At 53.0% G+C, this 22,174-nt stretch overlaps 7 protein-coding genes across 7 annotated transcripts; 4 read left to right on the top strand and 3 right to left on the bottom strand.

Annotated features, from left to right (window-relative positions):
- Window positions 1-2,348: 2,348 nt before the first annotated feature.
- On the bottom strand, window positions 2,349-4,497 carry P168DRAFT_232871 (putative C6 finger domain protein; the record flags this gene model as incomplete). The annotated part of the gene is made up of 2 exons (XM_024833341.1): window positions 2,349-3,653; window positions 3,721-4,497. The coding sequence occupies 2 exons, from the start codon at window positions 4,495-4,497 to the stop codon at window positions 2,349-2,351; spliced, it is 2,082 nt and encodes a 693-aa protein (XP_024694123.1).
- Window positions 4,498-9,145: 4,648 nt separating this feature from the next.
- On the top strand, window positions 9,146-11,334 carry P168DRAFT_280456 (putative G2/mitotic-specific cyclin; the record flags this gene model as incomplete). The annotated part of the gene is made up of 4 exons (XM_024835868.1): window positions 9,146-9,157; window positions 9,357-10,424; window positions 10,476-11,015; window positions 11,071-11,334. The coding sequence occupies 4 exons, from the start codon at window positions 9,146-9,148 to the stop codon at window positions 11,332-11,334; spliced, it is 1,884 nt and encodes a 627-aa protein (XP_024694122.1).
- An 84-nt stretch (window positions 11,335-11,418) lies between these two features.
- On the top strand, window positions 11,419-12,238 carry P168DRAFT_126038 (uncharacterized protein). Its single transcript, XM_024832645.1, has one exon. It carries the CDS (start codon window positions 11,521-11,523, stop codon window positions 11,965-11,967), a length of 447 nt encoding a protein of 148 aa, XP_024694121.1. The 5' UTR covers window positions 11,419-11,520; the 3' UTR covers window positions 11,968-12,238.
- Window positions 12,239-12,440: 202 nt separating this feature from the next.
- P168DRAFT_303316 (RNA helicase) lies at window positions 12,441-16,678 on the bottom strand (the record flags this gene model as incomplete). Its single annotated transcript, XM_024838741.1, has 3 exons — window positions 12,441-12,712; window positions 12,827-16,355; window positions 16,436-16,678. The coding sequence occupies 3 exons, from the start codon at window positions 16,676-16,678 to the stop codon at window positions 12,441-12,443; spliced, it is 4,044 nt and encodes a 1,347-aa protein (XP_024694120.1).
- Window positions 16,679-16,948: 270 nt separating this feature from the next.
- Window positions 16,949-17,895, top strand: P168DRAFT_233391 (DNA 5'-adenosine monophosphate hydrolase; the record flags this gene model as incomplete). Its single annotated transcript, XM_024833365.1, has 2 exons — window positions 16,949-17,055; window positions 17,124-17,895. The coding sequence occupies 2 exons, from the start codon at window positions 16,949-16,951 to the stop codon at window positions 17,893-17,895; spliced, it is 879 nt and encodes a 292-aa protein (XP_024694119.1).
- A 79-nt stretch (window positions 17,896-17,974) lies between these two features.
- Window positions 17,975-19,316, bottom strand: P168DRAFT_303314 (putative translocon-associated protein, alpha subunit). The gene is made up of 3 exons (XM_024838740.1): window positions 19,120-19,316; window positions 18,617-19,044; window positions 17,975-18,543 (listed from the first exon to the last, which is right to left on the bottom strand). The coding sequence occupies exons 1-3, from the start codon at window positions 19,189-19,191 to the stop codon at window positions 18,264-18,266; spliced, it is 780 nt and encodes a 259-aa protein (XP_024694118.1). The 5' UTR covers window positions 19,192-19,316; the 3' UTR covers window positions 17,975-18,263.
- Window positions 19,317-20,000: 684 nt separating this feature from the next.
- On the top strand, window positions 20,001-22,147 carry P168DRAFT_266102 (CCCH zinc finger protein). Its single transcript, XM_024834949.1, has 4 exons — window positions 20,001-20,197; window positions 20,277-20,420; window positions 20,498-20,840; window positions 20,930-22,147. Exons 1-4 carry the CDS (start codon window positions 20,123-20,125, stop codon window positions 21,748-21,750), a joined length of 1,383 nt encoding a protein of 460 aa, XP_024694117.1. The 5' UTR covers window positions 20,001-20,122; the 3' UTR covers window positions 21,751-22,147.
- Window positions 22,148-22,174: the final 27 nt, after the last annotated feature.

Genomic DNA, 22,174 nt, shown 5'->3' with positions numbered 1-22,174 from the left:
ACGAGAGGAATGGACAGTAATATAAGACCGCAAAAAAGAGCGAAAGCGAACGAAGAGGGGCCAACGAGGGGGGGAGATCAAAACGACGACGTAGAAGAGAAGAGATGAAAAAGAAGAGGCTAGAGAGAAGGCTAGAAAGAAGCCGGACGAAGCTGTCACGGATAGGAATAGCCTGGGGCGACTAGCAGGACTAGCCTCACTAGAAGTATTTCCTTAAGACTACTAAGGACTGGGTAGGGAAAGGTCCTTGAAGACCTTTGGGAAGAAAGAAAAGAAAAGGCGTTACGCTAGAGTGGGGTGAAGTGGTACAACCACCTTAAAACGGAAAGGTGGCATCTTGGCAGACAGGGATTACATCGTGCCAGAGCATCTGACTGGTCGATTCGCTACCGTGTCAGGCCGGATTGGGACTAGCTCGTGTAGATCCCTGTCTCGTGCCAGTCATCAAAGCTTGTCGGATTATTCGTCCCTGGTCGGTACCTTGGAGTTGGTTGCCTACTTGATCTCCTTACTTGGGGTACGAGGTAGTACTACAGAGTATAGGAGGGTAGGAGACGGTGTACAATTATGAGCAGAATCAAGTCTAAATTATATCTAGATGTCACGGGATAGAATGTCTCACATGACTCGTCCCATGTTACATACATCCTACCACTCAGTACAATCCAACTAAATATAGATCATCAACCGACAACCTCGAACAACCGGCTTGTCTCCGACCATGATTCATTCCTTAACTAACCACCGAGCTACCTAGTACCGACAGCCTCAGGCCTAGCCACCTCAGCCGAAACCACTCACTCAAATCAAAGACCCTGACCCACTCCGCCCTTCATCTCCGGCTAAACCGAGGGTCGAGACTGGTTTAATTGGACTATCTTCATTTTATCCTAGCCATGTCTTTCCTTTCTGACTAAAAATGATGGAAGCTTTCATAGTAAGATGTGTATGATAAACAATGGCTGGATGGAATCACATCATCTCAATCACCAATAAACAATAGGGCTGGGAATCGAACCCCGCTCAGCGACCGACGTGTCTGTCTATCCAATCAATAAGATTAGTTGATATTGGGTGGTTGGCACCCCCTCTACCTTGTATCTACCTACTTGTCGCAACTTCATCATGATGTGTTGTCGGTCCAGTTTTCTATCTTTCTTGTTGTCTTTTCTTCTTTACCCCACGATGCATGAGACAGTCCCCAGCCTTCTCTCTCTGTCGATCATGGGGTATCGATTCTATCGGACGACGTGGTCATGGGTACCTAGTACATCATTCTATCCACGTATGAACAACTCTATCATCCAGACCTGACTTACCATCTCTAAACACACATACTGTACGCCGTAGTAAAGACAATATCAAAAGCTGATCGAAAAATAAGATTCCAAGCGCGCGCTTAGTCGCATCTGTGCCGGTCGCGCTAACCGTTTACGGTACTCATATTGGCTGCCAGGGTAGTATCGACTGGGTACTACCTATACCATACCTGACCTACCTACCTTATTTACCTTATTTACCATCCACGGGCAGTATCAAACTCACGAAAACGGAGCCAGAGGTTCGATGTAGGACTCGCGTTGGAATGTAGATACTACTACATCATTCCACTTAGTCTGCGTAAGGACAAAAGAGGCTTCAAATCAATATATATTTCCTATCCACCGCCATCCATCCATCCATCCACCTAATAACAGTAAAGATGGTAAATAAAAAGTCAAGCATAAACCACGTATGACAAAAAGATATTTCTTCACTGCAGTGTAAGATAAGGAGCGGAGGCTGTCGGATTGGGATCCAGTAATGGTCTGCAATGAACAGCGTGAACGCCAAAAGACGACAACGATAGAGACAAGGATGAAGTCAAAGACACAACGATAATCAATCAATCAATCAACCGCTCACTTCTTTCGCTAGACTATCCATGATAAACAGCAAGCAATGGTCCAGGCAGAGCCACAGCCGACACGCACGTGCAAATAATATGAAAAAAGAAAAGAAAAGAGAAAAAAAGACGAAGAAACATGTTTAAGGCCCTTCGTCGGGGCTGTCACATGGTTCAGGCATTCGACTGGGAAAGGCACATCATGCGAGATGACTAAGAGGGAACCTGCGTTGGATGGATTGGATAGGAGAGTAGCATGTTATCGCAGGGAAACCAAAGGAACGGAACCATCAGAGAAATATCGATGGCAAACAGAGGGAGGAGAACGAGGGAGGGTCATTCCAGAAAATGAAAAGGTAGAGGAAATGACAGTTGGTTCGGTCTAAGTCAATGCGTCGCCTTCAGCTCAGCTCGTGATCCCAGCACGAGGCCACGATTCAAACGCCTGAACCACTCTCCGAGCCTAACGCTTGCGCTTCTTATTCTTATCGATCACCGCCGATGTGAGGGGCACCGCGGCCATCAGCGTGGGGGAGAGGTCGCTCCCGGCGAATGGGTAATCGTCAATTGATTTCTTGACGGGCACGCCCATGTGGCGACCGTAGCGGCCCTTGCGACCATTCCCCTCGTCCTCGCTGATGCAGCCCTCCACGCCGATGCCGGCGTCCTTGCACCGCCCACACGGACGTTGGCGATCGCACCCCTTCTTACTCTTCCGGCAACGCTGGCAGCGAGGCTTCGTCGACAGGTCCTCCTCGTCCGCCGCCAGCGGGGGCTGGAAGTTGACCGACGAGGTGGACGCCTTGCGGGTCGGCGCGGGACTGACCAGCGGCGGCGACATGGCCGGCTTGTGGGTCGCCGTCGTGGACATCGGCTTCACCTTGCGGGGACCTGCCGAGCCGGTGCCTTTGCTACCGCTCTTGATCTGTCGGGGAGCGCCGGGCTTGGGGCGCGCTTTGGAGGAGGGGATGCCGTTGGTGGTCCGAATCTTGGTCTTCTTGGACTTGGGTGCGGTCTCCCGATAGACGGAGTCGTTATCGATCTCGTTCTTGATCGAACCGTCGCGGATCAGATCCTCGTCGTGATGGTAGTGGTACTCGTCATCCATCCCATCACAGCTGCCATCGGAGCTGTCATAGCTCGGAAGGATATCATCCAGCCGCTTGTGGGTATGCTTGGTCGCACCCGGGGGGAGCATGGGGCTGGACTCCAATTTCTGCCGACCGCGGGCGGGCAGGTCGTCATCGTCGTCACTAAAGTCCTCCCCCTCGCTCGTCGCACCAGTGGACGAGGCGGCGTCGGCGGCGCCACTGAACGCATCGTCCAGCGTCGACGCGGACGTGCGCCCATGGGAGAAGTTGGAGGCGTCGCCCAGGCGGATCAGCTGCATCGCCACATCTTCATCGGAGATGCAGCTGGCAATAGTCGGGTCCGGGGTCGGCAGGATCCCCGGGGCGCCCGTAGGCCCGGCGGGGTTGCTGAACTGCCCAGACGACTGGGTGACCGTCCGGTCCCGCAGGCCATGACCCTGGTCGGGGACCATTGGCGTGGCATACACCGAACTCGGGGCGGGGTTCATGCGATATGCCTGCTCGCTCTGGCCGTAGCTCTGCGGGGACGGCAGTGCGTGCTGGTATGTGTAGGGACGTTGCGTGGGACGAGCGAACGGGGAGATGGCCCCTTCCTGCCCAATGGATCGGCGCTGAGGGGAGATCGACGACGTGGAGGTGGTGAGGGGGACCTGAGGGGGGGCAAACAAGGGCAATTCCTGTGGAATAGGACCCGGTTAGCGACCGCAATAGCAATGCGAGAAAGATCTACGGGTCAAAACTCACCGAGCTATCAAACTTGGGCCGCTTTCGGCGGCCATCTTGGAGGATGTTCTCCATGCTGATGTCGGAGCTCCCCAGCTGCTCGCTGCGGGTCTTCTTGGTGCCCGAGACGGACCCGTAGCCGCCATCGCTGTCGCTATACCCTGCAGCATCATCATGGAAGCTGCCGTGGGTACTCGAGCCCCGGCTCTTGTTCCCTGCCCGCGACAGCGGCTTGTGCTGGGAGACGCTGCGACGGCTTCTCCCGGACGGCGATATACTGCGCTTCCGAGCCAGCCGGGACGCCGGACGCGAGGGCGATCGGGGAATCCCCGGCGCCTGCGACGACGGCATGGCCTGTGCCAATTGGAACGGCTCACCCAGACTGGGGCGCTTACAAGGATCAACAGGAAGCGGCCCGTAGTAGCGGTCGCCGTAGCCTTCCGCATACGTGGGGAGGGGGATGACCCGCACGTAGACGGTCATGTTATTCCGCAAGTTCTCATACCGGGCAATGAGGGTGGTTCCGTGGTCATCTTCAAAGCTGACCCCGTTCCCGCCCTCATAGATCCCGTAGAAGTTCTTGACTGTTGTCACGATGGAGTCCGTGGTATCATGAGGATAGATCTGGACCCGCATGGGGATGCGAGCCCGCGCCTTGTTCTCATCTAGAAGCAGCTCAAAGGCCACATTCTTCGGCGCTGGGGCCTTAAGAGGGGAGAAGTCATGCGGCGCAGGATGATCTGCATAGGTGGGCGATCCCCCCGGAGCAGGAAGCTGTTCGTACTGGACAGCCTGCATTGTGGACAGTCCAGGAGGGAGAGACTACCACACCACTGCTACATTGACAACTGGATCAATGGACTATTCGAACTGGAGCGGACGACGGAAGGGACTGGGAAGGAGGCGGAGCGATCGAGGAGGAGGCGGGTGGGGAGGGGGAAGGGTAGGAGGACGAGGAGGAGAGGTAGAGGGTATGGGCAAATTCCATCTGAACCTACCAGAACGAAGAGACCAGAAGGGGATGGATGGATAGATGGATCACCCGCGATTACGATCAGGCAATGACTGATGGGCGAAGGGTTGTGGATGGGATGAGGGCACCCCAAGTCGCAAGAAGCCGAAGAGCGCTTGGTTTATGAGAGCCAAAAAAGCCGTCGGGATACTAAGGAGACACCACCCATCCAGTCAGCACCATATTTTCTATCACATTTACAACAAGAGGATAATGATCTCCCGACCCCGTTGCCACAGGACAGGAGAGGTCGACTCGACGTTGGTCGAATCCTGATTGGGGGTGGGCAAACTGAGGGGGTAGGGTGGGTAGACGGCCATAGCGGTGGGCCGAAAGTCCCGGAAGAGGAGGGAGAAAATGGCGAGACAGACGTACCTAAGGTAAACCAGAAGGGTTGATGACGAGTCGCAAGTAGTTCAGAAACTCGATGAGATTGAAGAGATAAGGAAGATGAAGGTGGTGGTGACGGAGGGAGTTGGGGGAGGTGGAAGTGGGAAGACGGTGGGAGTGGGTGGTGAGTCGTCGTCTAACTACGAAGCGCTGGGCTATGTCAGCGGTGGCATCAGAGCAAGTCGATCATAGCCGACAACCAGTTCAGGGGAGTAAAAGAACCCCAAACAGTATTTGCGACAGTAAGAAAGTAATACATACCAATCCAAAGGAAAGCGAGAGACCAACCGAAGGAACAGGAATCAAAAAGAAATAAGAACCGAGCAGTGGAAGGGAGGAGAAAGATGGATGAAGTTGGCAGATGGAGAGGGAGGAGAACAGCGAAGAGAGAGAGAGAGAGAGAGAGAGAGAGAGAGCGAAAGGGAAGAGAGAGAAAGAGGAAAAGAAGAGAGGGAAGCGAGCGGGTGACTGAGGCAGCCAGAAAGCAAAGTGGGTGCCGATGATTTGATGACCAGATGGTTGATCGATCATGGGTTTCACTCACGAGAATGCCCACAACTGACCTTCTCCGCTTTGATTCTGGTTTGGATTCTACTAGTCTGTAGTTTCTATCTCTTTCTCTGAACTGTTCCACCTGCGCGACAACAGAGATGCTATTCTGTACCTCCGGTGATCTTGTCGCATTGCGCCGGTTGCTGTCTGGGTCGCAACGTCCAGAATCGCATGACGATCGCTGGACACTCGGCCGTAGAACTCCACCCACAGTCCTCATCTCCGTGGTCGCAATACATCTATCGATGAGAATAGGGATGGCGACCACTTTGGCACAGAATATGAATTAACCCGGCCGATTCTACTGGTGTGAGCGATTGCGACGATCGTGGACGTAGGTGCGCTCCGGCGCTGGCGCATATCTAGACAACTACTCCGTACGGTGCTTCCTCTTCTCTCTTGCAAATTGTATGCGACCGACCCGTCTTCCAGGTCTTGTTCCAATTCTCTACTCTACTTTCAACTATTACAATCCTTAGATGGAATCGAATGTCTCTCTCATGGCTGGTTACCATCCCGGTCGGGACAGAAGTGGCGGAGAGTTGGCGGGCGTTCCATCACCATCACCATCATCCCCTCCAGCGAGAGCCACGTCAAAGTAATACTCCCCCTATCAGATCCAACCAACTACGAAGAACCGACGGAGGATGCACTGCCCTACAATGCTTCTCTACTGGCTGGGGGGAAATCACCGAAGAATCAGCTCCTTTTCCCAATGCGACAAGAGCGGAGTCAGCCTTTCTCTTTCGATCTTTCGCATGACTCTTCCCTCCTTTTCTACTGATCGCAAAAGGCATCGCGACCCTCCAGATGGGTCGAAACCCCGAGGGGAATCCACTCCTCTCTTATATTGGTGGCTAAATGGGGCACTTTTCTCTCTCTCTCTCTCCCTAATGGAATGTCTCCAACAGCGTGCATATTGACCGATGCGTCCGGGGACGGCCAAAAGGGAACCCGCTGGTCGCTCAACCGCCAATCATTCCCCCGTGGCCCAACCAACCAGGACAATACTAACAAGGTCCTTGGATGTAGAACGTAGAGAGGAGATGTCCTTTTTTAAATGTGATATCTTTAATACTATGATTTACTCAGTAAAAATGGCATGCGACTCCAATATTAGTTCCCCAACAAGCCAAGCAAATGAACAACCCAATTGCTGCCTCGTTTCATGATCTGCGCCTGTCCAGACTTGTCCTCGTTACCCCTCCTCGGGACGTGTGGGCTACGTAAGGATCCTCGTTTCTTCGCAACCTTCGGGCACAAGTGGCGATCATCCACATCTGCTTTTATTCTGTTCTATTTGGCCCTTTGCAACCTTTATCCCCCCCTCCGTGTATCATGATGTTTTGTCTGGCCGCGCCAGCATTATCCCTTCTTTTTTGGTCGGGTATGCGACGGAAATTGTCCATTCCCCCGGAGGGGCGCCGGAGCGGGAAGGACAGTAGAAAGAAGTAGGAAGGACTCGAGCTACGGGGGAATTGACTATGGGGTATTCAGTTTCTCTTCTCTTGCCTTCCGGGCGCGCGATGCGATCGTAGTTCGTCTACTTGTAGAATAACCCAGATAAGTGAGGGGAGAACGAGGGTGCAGAAAGGGAGGCCCAAGATACAGTTGGCGCAAAGCAGATGCATGCCGTTAGCCGGGTGGGGTTTGGTGAACAAGTAACGTAGCGTGATCCATCCTGGATTATTTTGGAAGAAAGAATGCGTTCGCAGCTTAAAACCCGCCGATGGTGAACTGATCTGAGATTGGACGCATTCCGATCCCTCAGGATAAATATTTCTGGGGAGACCATCGGAAGGGGGTTTATTTTTCTGGGGCCCTGAGAGTTGACGTGACACTTTGCGCCCAGTCCACCAGGGTCATATTGGCCGATGGGAGACATCGTAGCTTTGCGAGGTGGAATCAATCAGATGGTCGACTCTGCCCAGCCCGCCAGGACACACCGAAACTCTGTGTTGTTATTTTTCAATAGCCCACTTTCTCACCGTTCCATTTCGGCTCCGCGACGAACAGGGAAAAAGAAAAGAAAAAGGTAGAAAAAAAAGCAAAGCAGATAAATCACATCGAACGACCAAGGTTTGAACAAAGGAAGATTTTAGATTCGAGTCAGTCCATGTCAAGGCTGCTGGACCAGAGAACTGTCTTCATGGACCACTATCCTCATGGACTGCCTTAGTCCTGTCACCCTGTGGAGGCGGCCATACCCAGGTGGTCTTGTGGATGGGTCTGGCTGAAGAAAGACAAAGCTACGACCTCCGTTGCTTCATCATGATAGGTACCGCCGCATCCGCGTCCCACACCGAGGGCACTGGTGGCTTTCTGTTCGGCGACACGGGTGTAAACGGGGGGCGGGGACGGGGGACAGAGACCAGAGAAGGAAAAGCAAATCTGATCTGAATCCATACAGATGATATTCATCCACGATCGCAACATCTTGCGACACCGCGATCCTCAAAATCGCCAGCTTTTATTCATCCCTCCCCGGCTTGGTGGGTGACCGGAATTATTCTGGTCGGTTTGCGACGAGAAAGACCCGGCGCTTTTCCCGAAGCATCTCGAAGACGTTTCAGAGTGCGGGTTGCCTCTTCCTTTTCAACCGCCTCCGTTGATTCTCTGGTCCAATTCTGCGAATTCGCAGGATCAGAACATTTTATGTCTTTCAGATTGACCCGATCGAGCCATGGAAGAAGGAGGAGTGATGACTGGGGAAGTGTCACCCAGTTGGCGGGATCTCCTCTTTCATAGTGAGATCCCCCAATCAGGGCTCCACGTGATCGCGCGTTTCATGGCTGCCGATCTCGTGTTGCCCCGCGCGCCCAGCCCGGACGACCGACTTCCCCATATTATCCATCATTGGAAGGCGGATGATATGGGTTTTTGGTATGAACCTGGTCGCATCAGCTATAGCTATCTACTGGTATAAGTAAATATGTGCCTCCCCCAATCCCCATCCAGTAACCTGAATCACCCTGGTCAGAGCAGTGGTGGGGAAGACGCGCCGAATGATGTCATCGAGGGGCTATCCAGACAAACTAAACAAACCCGACCAAGGGATGAGGTAAGCATGCCACAGCAACGCCGGAATGGGAATAGCGCCGACTCTCTGTTGTTGACGGTAACCAAGTAAGGAAGTCACTGTTTTGATTCTTCCCTAGTAACTCGTAGAGATCTTGTCTTACTCCCTCTCTCCTCCCTTGGCCTTCTCTTCCCTCTCGTCGTGTGTTTATCTTCGGTCGACAGTCTCTTCGGTTCTGTCTGGTGGTGGTCGAATAGACAAATATTCATCTCTCTCTCTCTGCCAAATCGTCTGCTTTCGCACGATCCAGAGTCCTTGGCGTGGTTGGGTTGTTTGTTTGGGGCGACTTAGTATAGTTAGCGACTGCGACGGCGGCCCCGACGCAGGCACCAAAGAGGTAAACAATCGCCCAAACACCAGCTCCCGCGGTCTGGCAAAGGTTTGAAGTTTCTTCATCCCTGTGACTTGACAAAATGGATGCAAAGGTATGTCGCTGGTCGGTTCTTTTTCCACTTTCCCTCATTCTTCTCGTCGTTGCCCCCTTGGGTCAAGGTCATCTACTCGAGAGGTGACCGTGATACCCTTGGGGATTTGACGCGCCACGGTTTTCGCTCCTTCAATCCCTATTTTTCCTAGTCGCAGAGATTCATCATGTACGAGACTGACTCCTTTCCCCAACGACAGCCCCAGAGAATTCGCGTCCGCGCGGACGAAAATGCACCCTTCCCTCTGGCGCCCGCCAATAAAACCCTTCACCAGAAAAACAAGTCCACCCCCGCGCTGCCCGCCGTTTTCCAGCATAACCCCAACAAAAATGCTCCCAGGAGAGCCGCGTTTGGAGACGTCAGCAATACGGCGAACCTCGTCCATGGGAGTCGAGATGATGCTGCTCTCCCGGGGAAGAAGCAAGGCAAAGCGTCCGAGAAGCCGTCCGGACTCGCGGTAGAGAAGAGACCTGCTGTCCTGGCACAGCCAGCCCAGCGTCCGACGTCGATGTCGGGCTTCAAGGGTCTCAACATCTCTCATCCGAAGCCCCTCGAACCTTCTGCGAAACCGACGGGCACCATCCAGCAGTCAGCCAATATCCGAAAGCCCGTGGGCAAGCGCGCCACGGTCTTCAAGGACACATTGCAGCCATTGACAGAGAAGAGCGAATCTACATCCAAGGAAACCACCAGCGAAGCCGACGAGCAACCAATTGAGGGCCATGCGACTGCGACAGCACCCCTTGAACAGCAGCAGGTCAGGGACCAAGCGATCACCGACCCTGTGAACGCACATTTCGATGATACCGAAGAAGATTCCAGTATCAGTTCTGAGATTGAGGACGAAAGGGATACCTCCAAGTCAGAGAAGGATGACTGCAAGGTTCAGCAAATTAGAGAGGTCGACCCTCGTCCTTCGGACCATGCGACGAAGCCTCACCGGGAGTCCAATCCGTCTCAGGCGGACGATCACCTTCCTGCGCAGTCTGAGCCGGAGGAATACTGGGATGATGAAGAGGATGAGAACGAGGACGACGATGGCTATGCCACCACACGCTCCTACCGTTCCCGGGGCGATAACACCACGGGTGGAGCGACGACGGTCCTATTCCCCAAGATCAACCAACAGGTCAGACGCGAACTGGCTCTCGCCAAGCAAATCGTTGAAGCGACCCGAACCGTGGAAGACATTGAAGACGAATTCTGGGATACGAGCATGGTTGCGGAATACAACGACGAGATTTTTGGCTACATGAAGGAGCAAGAGGTATGTCCAACTCCAAATCAACTCGCCTTTCGTAACTCACATTGCCTTTAGATTAAAATGTTGCCGAATGCTCATTACATGGACAACCAAGCGGAGATCCAATGGTCCATGCGCTCAGTTCTCATGGACTGGCTGGTGCAGGTGCACCATCGCTTTTCGCTCCTCCCCGAGACGCTCTTCTTGTGTGTCAACTACATCGATCGCTTCCTTTCTTGCAAGATCGTCTCACTGGGCAAGCTCCAGCTTGTGGGAGCCACTGCAATCTTCATCGCTGCCAAGTACGAAGAGATCAACTGCCCGTCGGTCCAGGAGATCGTCTACATGGTGGATGGCGGGTATAGCGTGGACGAGATTCTCAAGGCTGAGCGCTTCATGTTGAGCATGCTCCAATTTGAGCTGGGATGGCCGGGCCCTATGAGTTTCTTGCGCAAGATCAGCAAAGCTGATGACTATGACCTGGAGACTCGTACCCTCGCCAAGTATTTCCTGGAAATCACTATCATGGATGAGCGTTTTGTCGGTTGCCCCCCTAGCTTCATCGCCGCCGGTGCTCACTGCCTTGCGCGGCTGATGTTGAGAAAGGGTTCTTGGGTATGTTCAACTTTACACCTCTCTTTTCCTTGTTCTACTGCTAACAATCGTTCAGACCCCTGCCCATGTTCATTATGCCGGCTACACCTACTCCCAGCTGTTCCCCCTCGTCCATCTCATGATGGAATGCTGCGAAATCCCGCGGAAACACCATGCGGCTATCTATGAGAAATACACCGACAAGAGATACAAGCGTGCTTCGCTTTTCGTCGAGGCCGAAATGAGAAAGGGATTCCGTCTTCCTGAGGTAGCCCGGAGCAGCAGCATTTCTGACCGCAACACGCGTCTTGAGCAAGGGCATTTCTGGCGACGTGCGTGATTAGTTTTGCTAATCATGTCGTTCGTCTTGTCTCTCCGCGCTGAACCCATTGTTCCGGCGGAACAATCTATGCGACATCCGACCTCTCCTTTGTTCGATTACTATTACCCATGACGTGAAGATATCTGGAATTATCTTGAGTATTAACTTGAATATCTTAAAGACCAAAAAAATGAGAAAAATGGAATGAAAAAGGAGGAAACCAAGCAAGCAGAAAAAAGGAAACAGCCCACGACTTCGCTGATCCAACAACAACATCACACTCCCTTCGTGTTTTACGAAATCATCACCTTCTATCCTCCCATGATGCTGCGCAATCTGGGAATCCGCGACGAAATGGGCAATTCGGTTACAGGAAAGGAGTTTTTCCTTTCTTCTTTTTCATCTTTCGTGTTTTCTTTTCTTCTTCTTTTTCTGCATTTGATTAACGAAATTGGACGACATGAGATCCATGCCATCAATCCAGGCGGGGATGGAGTTATGGGTCAAGAGTCGATGAATATGCCTCTTTTTCTTTCTTTCTTCTTTGTTCTTCTTACGCACCCCCTATTCCCACCACACCAGTTAGTTCTACATCCCACTTACTTCTTTTTTCTTCATCGACTAAAAATCATGGCTTTACGTCCCCGATAATATTTGGTTTTTGCTCAATGGCACTACACGCACACAAGTACCTTCTTCATGAATAACGAGCTCGCCTGGCCATTAATCGATCCCATTCCCCTTTCGTTTCCTTTGTTTCTCATTTCTTTTTCTCGCTGTATGGGATGGCGAACAAAGCCTCTCTTCTTACTATTTTATTCTCTTTTTTCTCCCCTCCCCCCTATGGATTATCATCCAGGCTTAGGCGCAGACTTTAGTGAATTTTGAACTTATTCCGTTATTCATTTATTTCTTTACTTCTCAGTTCATTTGTATGTTGCATATGGTAAGTAAGGTGTGTTATGAAGTAGGTGGTGAGCACTGATCACATCATATCTTTTATCCCTCTATTCTAACCACTCCGTATATCGGTTGGTATTTACCCATCTATCTGTATACACCTAGTATATATATAGTATCACCCCTTCCAACCCCCCTTACAGATAAGAAAAGGAAGTAAGAAATCACTGATCCAACCCATTAAACTCCACCAACTTCTTCACCACATCGATAACCCTATCGGCAATATTATCCGCCGACGCCCTATCAGAAGAAGAAACAGGATTATCGATCCGCGACGCGATAATCTCATCGACCATCAGACGCAGCCGCGATACGAGCACCCCGATGCGGGCCCAGCCGCGCAGGCGGAGCCAGCCGTCGACGATGAGGCCTCGGCCCATTGTGTCGAGGTCGATGGAGCCGCAGAAGAGGAGGAGGGAGTAGACGTTGAATGCTTTTGGACATGGGTGTGTGTGTTGGGATACTTCAAATTATAGTGTGTGTGTGTGTGTGTGTGTGAGGGAGGGGGGGAGGGTATAGGGTTATAGTGTGTAAATAGGATACGTACGCGTCAAATCACGAATGAACACCTTGCTGGTAGCCATCTTAGTGAAGTAACTGAGGTAGGCAGATCCGCTGGGGTAACCCTGCGCGGAGAAGAGCAGCGAGCTGGGGTGGATGAAGACGCGGCCGTTCTCCTGGTTGAAGTACTTGATGGTGCGGGCGTCCGGGTCGACTTCGACGGTGCCGGAGACGGAGCTGGCGAATTTCTTGTCCGGGAAGGAAATCTGCGCGATCTGCGGCTGGAAGGCGCCGGCGATGAGGGCGCGCAGGAGGCCTCTGTTGCCTGCGTTGCGGTTCCAGGATCCGCGGGTGGAGTTGGTGGTGTTGTCGGCGTAGTCGACGGGGAGGAGGCCGGCGTCTTTGAGGGACGTGAGGAGCTGGGAGCGGTTGGAGGAGATGTCGCGGAGGGTTTGGTGGGAGAGGAAGTTGGCGCCGCACCAGGACTGCGTTTGCCAGTAGCCGTTGGCTTGGACGCGGTCTGTCCATTGCTGGAAGGCGGCGAGGTCGGTGAGGAGGTCGCCGTCGCCTTTGGAGAAGGAGGCTTTTGCGGAGTCGGCTTCGTCGCGGCGTTCGCGGGGGGATACGAAGGGGCTTTTCGTGGTGAGGATGGCGGAGATGGTCACGCAGGGGTCGATGCAGCCGAATAGTGACCCGTAGACCATGAGCTTGGCGCATCGCAGATCGGCGGGGATCATGGATAGGTAGCGGCCGAGGCCGGTGAGCTTGTCGTGGTCGAGGGCGCCGACGCGGTGGAGGAAGCCGAGGGCGCCTTCGACGGCGATGCTTTCGGGCGGCGTGATGGTGTTCGCGAGGAAGTTGGCGACGTCGTTGATACCTTGCATGGACTTGACTGATAGGCATAGCTGTTCCAGTGGCACTCGGCGGATTTCTGGGTCGGGTCGAGGTGCCATGTTCGACTCTGCCTTGCGCGTGTAGAGCTTGTAGCATGTTCCGGCCCTCACACGGCCAGCACGACCACGACGCTGCTTGCACGCTGCTTGAGACGCCCATACCTCCTGAAGCCGCACCATGTTGTCCTTCGGGTCGTAGCTCGTCTCTTTCACGCGGCCCGTGTCGATGACTGCGACAACATCCTCGATCGTGATGGACGTCTCGGCGACGTTTGTGGCTGCTATAACCTTTCTCTTCCCCGCTGGTGGTCTTTGGAAAACGCGCCGTTGGTCAGACGGCAGGAGAGATGCATGCAATGGTAGCGGGTGCATATCGGGTATCCTTCTGACAGCATTCAAACACCGATCGATTTCCATAGTACCGGGTAAGAAGATCAGGATACCACCCGGCTGGTCTCCCAATACAGCGTCGATGTATTGGACAGTGGCGGCGATCAAGTCGTAGTTGATTCCCATGCCGACGCTACGAAGAGCGCGGCCCATCGACTCCTCGCCTTGGCTCGGGGCTGCATCGTCTTCATAGTCGCGGTCTGTCAGTTCCGGCGCAAACCCGGTGTCCCGGAGGACATCGTCCAGGTAGAAGTCGTGAACAGGGAATGTTCGCCCAGGGATGTTCACCGTCCCAACATTCTGGTGACCACCGAAGTAGTTAATGAAGATTCCCGCATCGAGGGTGGCACTCATCAGGATGACCTTGAGATCCTTACGGTAGCGCAGGACATCCCTCAAGAGGGCCAAGAGAAAATCGGTATCAAGACTTCGCTCGTGGACTTCGTCCACAACAACATGCGTGACATCCGACAGGGACCCAGCAACGTTACCATCGGATCCACTACCCGACTGGATACGACGGAGTAAGACACCGGTTGTCACGAAGGTAATCTTCGTGGAACCCGACTTGACCTTGGAATCACCACGGATGATATATCCGACCTCGTCGCCCACTGAACCAGTTCGTTCATCGCTCACTCTGTCAGCAAGTCCCAAGGCCGAGATACGGCGTGGTTGCGTGCAGACGATATTCGCGACACCGCCCAGGCCCTTTTCAATCATATCATCAAGCACGAACTGGACAGACTGGGTACTTTTACCACTGCCTGTTTCACCAGAGATGATAGTGACTTGATGATCATTCACAGCCCGTACGATGGCATCCTGAGTATTCCAAGCAGGGAGCGATTGACGCTGTCGATTCATCTGTTGCTGTGCCTTGGATAACTGCTTAGCCTTCCAGGCCTCGTGAACTGAGATACTCTGAGGAGACCCGGGCTGCCAGTTGATATCGCGCGCCTTCTTGCGAGACTGGCGGACGGGTAGGCTTAAGACAGAACCAGAGGCCGGTGGCGGCGCAGTGACCGTCGAAATGTCGCGCAGTTTGCCTGGATTCTCCATCACCTTGGGTAGGTTCATCTCCAGCCAATCCAAGATGTTATAAATCATCGGCTCCCCAAGGAAGCTACTGTCGGCGTGCTGCACCACCTGGCGAATCGCACTTAGGCGGATATAAGAAGGGATGCCCTTGGCTTGGATCGAGATGACCGGGGGCATGGAAGGGTAATGGCCAGAAGGCCTTTGGAATTTGAAAGACAGCGGTTGGCGGAAACTCTCGGGATCCCCTTGGACCTCGCAGACCTTTGGTGATAACCGAGAAAAGCGTTCCCCAAAGATTGCCTCTAGCGTCTCTTGTTCCTCTGCCCACAGGTCTTCGTCTTCAGAGGGTTGGCTCTGGGGCGGTCTCCCATACACCAACGTACTCTGTAAGAACTCTGCGGTAGCGAGCTCATCGCCCTTTTTGCTATCCAGTGTTTGCGAACACAGATCAGAAGGATAGCCAATCGACGTAAGTCGCTTGATCTTCCCCTCCTTCGCAAGATCGTCGGTTGCTAGACTCACGCCCGCAGAGTATCCCTCTGGAAGACACCAACTTGGAAGGTCGTCTTCCGGGATGTAGACCAAAAGCCACTCCAAAACCTCCTCACGGTCCTTACAAGCGGCGGCCGCTTCCTCTATATGGCTGCGCCGGAAACCCAACCGGGAGAATTCCTCGATAATGGCCTTGCGATCGCGCTCTGGGATCTGCACGTTGTAGGCGTTCCAGATTGTGTGCTGCCGCAATAGGTTCTCAATATCACGCCGTACTTTGCCGCCCAAGTCGACTTTCGGGGCTTGCGACCAAATCCTCTTGCCCTTGTTATCGCTGCTTGGACCCAGCCCCAGGTTCACCCCAGTGTCCTTCGCTTTGGCCTGTGTCCTTTCGCGATCCTTTCTCTTCTTTTCAATCTCCGCTGCCAGGGCTTCTCGCTCCTGCTTGGCCAGGAACGGATCCGCTTCGTACATCCAGCCTTTGCCCTCCTTGGTATCTGCAGTCTTGATCTCCGTGAAATCCTCCTTCCAGAATTTCCGATACGTCGGCGGCAGCATCATATGCAAATTCCTCATATTGCAAACCCGATATAACGCATACGTCGCCGCGAAGTGGCGAGCTTCCAGCGCCGTCGGCTGAGCCGCCAGCTGTTTGTGGGAGGGCGGCAGTTTCATCGGAGGCAGGACGACGGTCTCTTTAGTCTTCAGGTCGACGCGCTTCAATATCACCGACGACATATATCCGTCCGGTGTTTTGGCCTAGAATTATCCCGGGGGTACAAATGTCAGCGCGAACCGATATAATGCGAATAGAAATCAATCTGTTAACCCCCACTTACCATTGTGTATTCCGGCTTCTCCCATTTCTGTTTTTGACAGTGCTCGGCCAGCATGTTGACAGGGAGCTTCCCCGTCCATGATGCGCCTCCAATAACCTGCTTCACGGAGGGCTTTTTGGGCTCCTCGGTGCTGGTGGTGGTGGCGGACTGCGCTTTCTTCGCATTCTCCTCCGCGGCGGCTTTGGCCTGCTTGGTCCCCGGCTTGGGGATTCCACGGCCCTCGGGCTTTTTCTTGGGGGGCATCCTTGCAAAGAGGATATGTATATATATATATAAATGTAGTCGTTAATGGGTATAAAACAAAGAAACGCCCGTGGAGTGTCAGAAAAAGCGCAACATCCAGACGGTGAAAGATCTCAGGAAACAGTTTGCTGCAGCCAAAGCGGTGGTCGCGGTCCCGCACTGCACTAAGTTGGAGAGACTCGACTCGCCTCCGCCGCCCGCATCCCATCACCAGCCAACTGGTGCGCACCGCCATGCCACCCAATCTTGCATACCTTACCGCTACCTGTCATGGCCAGCGAATCACCCGGTCTGGAAGCTGAAGTCGCCGAGTCCTCAAATACGAAGGGCCCTTCAGTACCGCCGCAGGGGACGCCGGCGAAGCGAGATGCCTGTCTGTTCCCATACATCATTCAAACCCTCCCTCGCGCGGATAACGAAGAAATCAAACCACTGACATGTCGAGCCATCCAGTCGCAGAACTCCTAGCCCCAAAACCCAAACACCCCAAACAAGAACGCGATGCCTCCTCAACCGACCCCACCGCCGCAAAGGGCAAGAAGAGAGCAGCAGCCTGCGGTCCCCGCGACGGCCTAGGCGCCTACATCGCCAACCCAGACGCCTACCCAGCCAACGTCGTCATCACCCACAACGCCGACTTCGTCACCATCCGCGACCTATTCCCCAAATCCACCCTCCACCTGCTCCTCCTCCCACGCGACGCCACAAAAACCCACCTCCACCCCTTCGACGCCCTCGCCGACCCGGCCTTCCTCGCAAAGGTAAAAGCAGAGACATCCAGACTCCGCACCCTCGCCGCCGCCGAGCTCAGGCGCAAATACGGCCGGTTCTCCGCCCAGGACAAGGCGCGCCAGGATGCGCTGAGCGTGGACCCGCCGCCGGATACACTGCCTCCTGGCAGAGACTGGGAGCGGGAGATCATGTGTGGGGTGCATGCGTGTCCGTCTATGAACCACTTGCATGTTCATGTGATGTCGGTGGATAGGTACAGTGAGCGGTTGAAACACCGTAAGCACTATAATAGCTTTTCGACGCCGTTTTTTGTGGGTCTGGAGGACTTTCCTCTGGCGGAGGATGATGTCCGCAGACATCCTGCGCGGGAAGGGTTTCTGAAGTGGGATTTTGTTTGTTGGCGCTGTGGGCGGGGGTTTGGGAATCGCTTTGCGGCGCTTAAGGCGCATTTGGAGGAGGAGTTTGAGGAGTGGAAGCGGTTGTAGTTATAATGGGGTGGGGTGGAGTTGGGATGATTTACGAATGTTTTACAATGATATATGTGCATCGTGGCTCCATTAATAGATTAGGATTCAGCTTTCATGAGACCATCATATTCAAGAATGCAAAAGGAATTGCAATTCCGAAAATTGCGCTTCGGAGCGCTACTATTACAGAAGTCGCACACAATGATTGTAGATATACAACCCCACCAAGGATAGCCGTGACTCTGGTGACCCGATCACATTCTCAGCGATCTTTCTGCCCTCGAGTCCGTTATCCTCGTGCAATCCTGGTTATCCACCATGCGATGGGTGATACCAAAATACCCCTACCAATCCTCCTTCCTCCGAAAGATCACCCTGAGGCACATCTAGGCGCGGGTCTTGGAGCGGGAGCTACTCTTCACCTTACGAGCCTCGGGGCGGTTGATGTGGTGAGACGGGATCCAGTCAGCGTTGTAGGTGGTGGCAGACGACACAGCGGGGGAGGTCGCCGGCTCGACAGGCTCATCCTTCTTGGTGGCGCCAGCAGACTTGCCGGGGGCCTTTCCAGAGCGGCGCTTCTGAGGGAAATAAGGCGCGATCCAGACGGTGTAGAAGAAGTAAACCACGCCGGAGAAGCAAGCGAGAAGGAAGAAGTAGAGGAAGATGCTGCGCATGCAAAGTCAATCACCAGCGACAAAAAAGAAGAAACATGCGGGGGGGGGGAGGGGGGTTAGCTTACATCTGAGGGTCAAAGATGCTCGTCTCCGGCTCCACGACGCTCACGGTTCCATTGTATGCGTAGACGGTGAAGAACTGGCCCTCGGTGTTGGAGATGATCGTAGCGATGCCGAGTCTCAGGTCCTGAGGGTGCAGTTCGTCGGCGAAGCTGTAGCTCAGGCTCTCCTTTTCACCGGCGGGGATCTCGATGCCATAGCGGGTCGCGGTCAGGTTGCGAAGGATACGGCTCTCCTCGTCCAGAGTCGACAGAGTTCCGCCGACGAAGTTCACGGTCACCGGGTTGGGCTCGTCATTGGTGAACGAGATCAGTGCCTGGGTCGGGTGGCCGTTGACCAGCTTGACGCCGAAGATCTCGGAAGCAGGGAACGAGGCCTCGGCGGTAACGGCCAACTTCGCATCGGCTTTCTCACCGGCGTCAGCAGCAGCATCCTATAGAGCGCGCAATTAGTCACGAGTCCACCAATTGATTGTTGACCAAGTTCGATCAGATCAGAAGCCACATACAGCAGCAAGACTGCCGCCAATGAAGGCTTGGACAGAGAGCAGCGCCAAAGACAGGAAACCGAGACGAGCCATTGCGATTGATGGATACACTACAAGGAGGAAGGGAGGAAAATAGAAGGGGAGAAAAGGAAAGACAGAAGAGAAGAGAAGAGAAGACAAGTATTGTTGAGAGTGATGGCGCCGGGTAAGGGAGGAATGGTTTTCTCCACGTAGGCGTTTACTCTAGTCCCAACTATGGAGTGCCTGCTTGGTACTAGTCAGTAGTAACAAACGGCGGTTATATTACTGACCGCTTGCCGCTTTCGCTTACCGCTCTGGTCTGATTTATACTGCTGAGTCAGGTGTTTGTGTATTGGTTCTACACGAAGTTATGTACGTGCATGTCACAAATCTATCCTGAAGCAGCTTGTCCAGATGGTCAACAGTTCTAGAGTCACAATCACTCCTTTGAGTCCTCAATGGGATATGAGTCAGTCGAGTAAGTAGAGAAGCTGCTGTCACAATCAGATCAGGTGATTGTTATACCAGCGGCCATTTCTTCAACTCCGGGGATTCCTCGAATTCCACTACTCTACGCTACCTAGATACCTACCTTATAGGGTGGTCAGGTATGTATCCCTGAATAGATAGACAGCATGCCATAGTATCCATAGTATGGTGAATAATTTAATTGATCAAGGTGGCTAACTCTTCCCAGTACAGAGTAATTTATCTTGATTTCGATGTATGCATGTATCTAAATAAACTAATTTCAGAGGTAATTCTCATGCTATTGAGAACAGACCCCTATTGGATACATGACTAGACTGCGCTCCACCGACAAAGAGTGAACCGCCGGATTGTTTGTTCTCTGCTTCTCTTCTTTCTCCACATAAACTTCCCTCTCCACAAGAAAAAAAAGATATCAACAACCAGCTACCTAGCTACCTAGAATACACCATTCCTCTGATCCATCCCTATAACAATTCAAAACGGACCAGAAAAAGAAGATAGAGTAGCCATCATGACCGCTACAACTTATCTGGAACGCTATAAGCAATTAATCTCCATAGAGAACTCCAAGAACAGCCTAATTGAGGTAGCTCCGCCGGATTCAATGACAGCTGTTGTGACCCTCATCCCGTTTGCCATGTTAACCTAAGAACGCCCTCTCATAGGACCTTCTGCAGCGTGTAACCGAATTAGAAGATGCGTGGAAGCAAGAGAAGCTTGACCATGAACGCGAGACCCGCTTTAATCGTGATATCCAGATCCATGAGATGGAGCTAATGAACCAAATCTCCAGAGTTAAAGCGGTGATGGTGAGACCCTTCTCTGGCGGTTGTATGAGATTTAGCAGAGTTCCCTTGCTAATACTGTCATGTTTCGTCGTCTTTAGGACCGCGAACCTTTTATTGTTGTCCTCCTCGACGGCGCCGGCATGATATTCAAAGACGAGTTTCTACAGAACGGGGAGCAGGGTGGTCGCAACGCAGCACAACATCTCCACACGGCGCTCCAAAGCTACGTCGTCAGCAATTTTCCCCACATCGACGCGCCGAAAATAATAGTCAAACTATACGATAATCTGAAGGGACTGAGCGAACGTTGTGTCCGAGGAGGTGTCACTACTGAGCCTGCGCTGATCGAGGATTTTGGCCGCGGCTTCAATAGTAGCTATCCTTTGTTCGAATTCGTGGATATCGGTCCGGGCAAGGAGAGCGCTCATGATAAGATTGGCGGTGAGTATATCTCTTGTCTACGGTTGGGAGGCTGCGTGCTTTGCTTCCCCCATCACAGGTGCTGATTTTGCGGTCCGCGTGTTCTTCAGAGGCTTTCAAGCTGTATCTATACAACTGCCACTGCCACCAGATTTTCCTAGGATGCAACTCCGACCCCGCATACGCAGACATTCTGGGAAAGACGTTAGAAGACAGAAGTCTCGTCGGACGAGTGTCGTTGGTCGAAGGCCTCCCGTTCGAAGACGAGATGGACTCCATCAAGGCAGCCTACCGGGCCGCGAAATTCCCCGATCTCTTTAGAGACTCAAAGATGAATGTGTGGGCTCCGTGGAAGGCAGCAGTAGCCAGCAAGCCGCGCGCTCCGCTCGCACCCTCACATCACCACAACGTCCCAGCCCCGGCAGGGCCCTCCACCAATACATCCACAACACCTAGTAACGGGATGCAACCCTCCCGGTCCTCCTCGACCGTCTCACAGACCTCAGGAGACTTCCAGGTAGTGCGTTCCAAAGCGTCGATCTCCACGCATCCCAAGATCGTAGAGCGAAATAAACACGGCCAGCGAGTGGACCGTCTCGACTTCAAAACCCTCCCCCGCGACGAACTGAACCGTATGAAGAAGCTGAAACTCTGCAATTTCTACCATATACAAGGCACCTGCCCGAATGATAATTGTCCGCACGACCACGTCCGCAAACTGACTAAGAGTGAACACTTCATCCTCGTCGCCATCGCCCGCATGACTCCCTGTCGGTACGGGCTCGAGTGCGACGACCCAGAGTGCATGTACGGACATCGCTGCCCGCAGAGCGAGCCCGGTCGAAAAGAATGCTTCTGGGGCGATAATTGCCGGTTCGACAGAGCCGCGCATGGCATCGATACTAATATCGTCAAATTGACGAAGGTCTAGCTGGTTTGGTCCTTTCTATCTTGGCTATGACGACAAGGGTACTATCTATTTGTTTTCTCTCTTTCTTCCTTCCTAACGACACATGATATTATTGCAAATTAGCCACCTTTCGGAGCGGTCATGAAGGCGATTTGTCCATTGTTTTCCTTTCCCTTGTTCAAATTCTGGGTTCTTTTGCGAGGTATCAAGGTTGCGTCTCTTAACACGTGCATGGTTTCTTCTTCTCCCTCTTTTCGCTCCACCCCCAAATTGTTTAATAACGGGGCAGTGTTGTATTCTGGACGTGGTTTTGCGACAACACTCGTATGTAAAATCGGGGAGCATACATCCAGGCGTTAATATTGAACCATATCTTCTATGTTGATATACTGATGCCTTGAGGGCATTGCATCTACTTAGGATAGTTCATGCACCGAAAGGCTTT

Source organism: Aspergillus campestris (genome assembly GCF_002847485.1).
Source record: "Aspergillus campestris IBT 28561 chromosome Unknown P168scaffold_4, whole genome shotgun sequence".
Lineage (NCBI taxonomy): Eukaryota > Fungi > Ascomycota > Eurotiomycetes > Eurotiales > Aspergillaceae > Aspergillus > Aspergillus campestris.
This window is presented reverse-complemented; position numbering and strand designations above follow the sequence as displayed.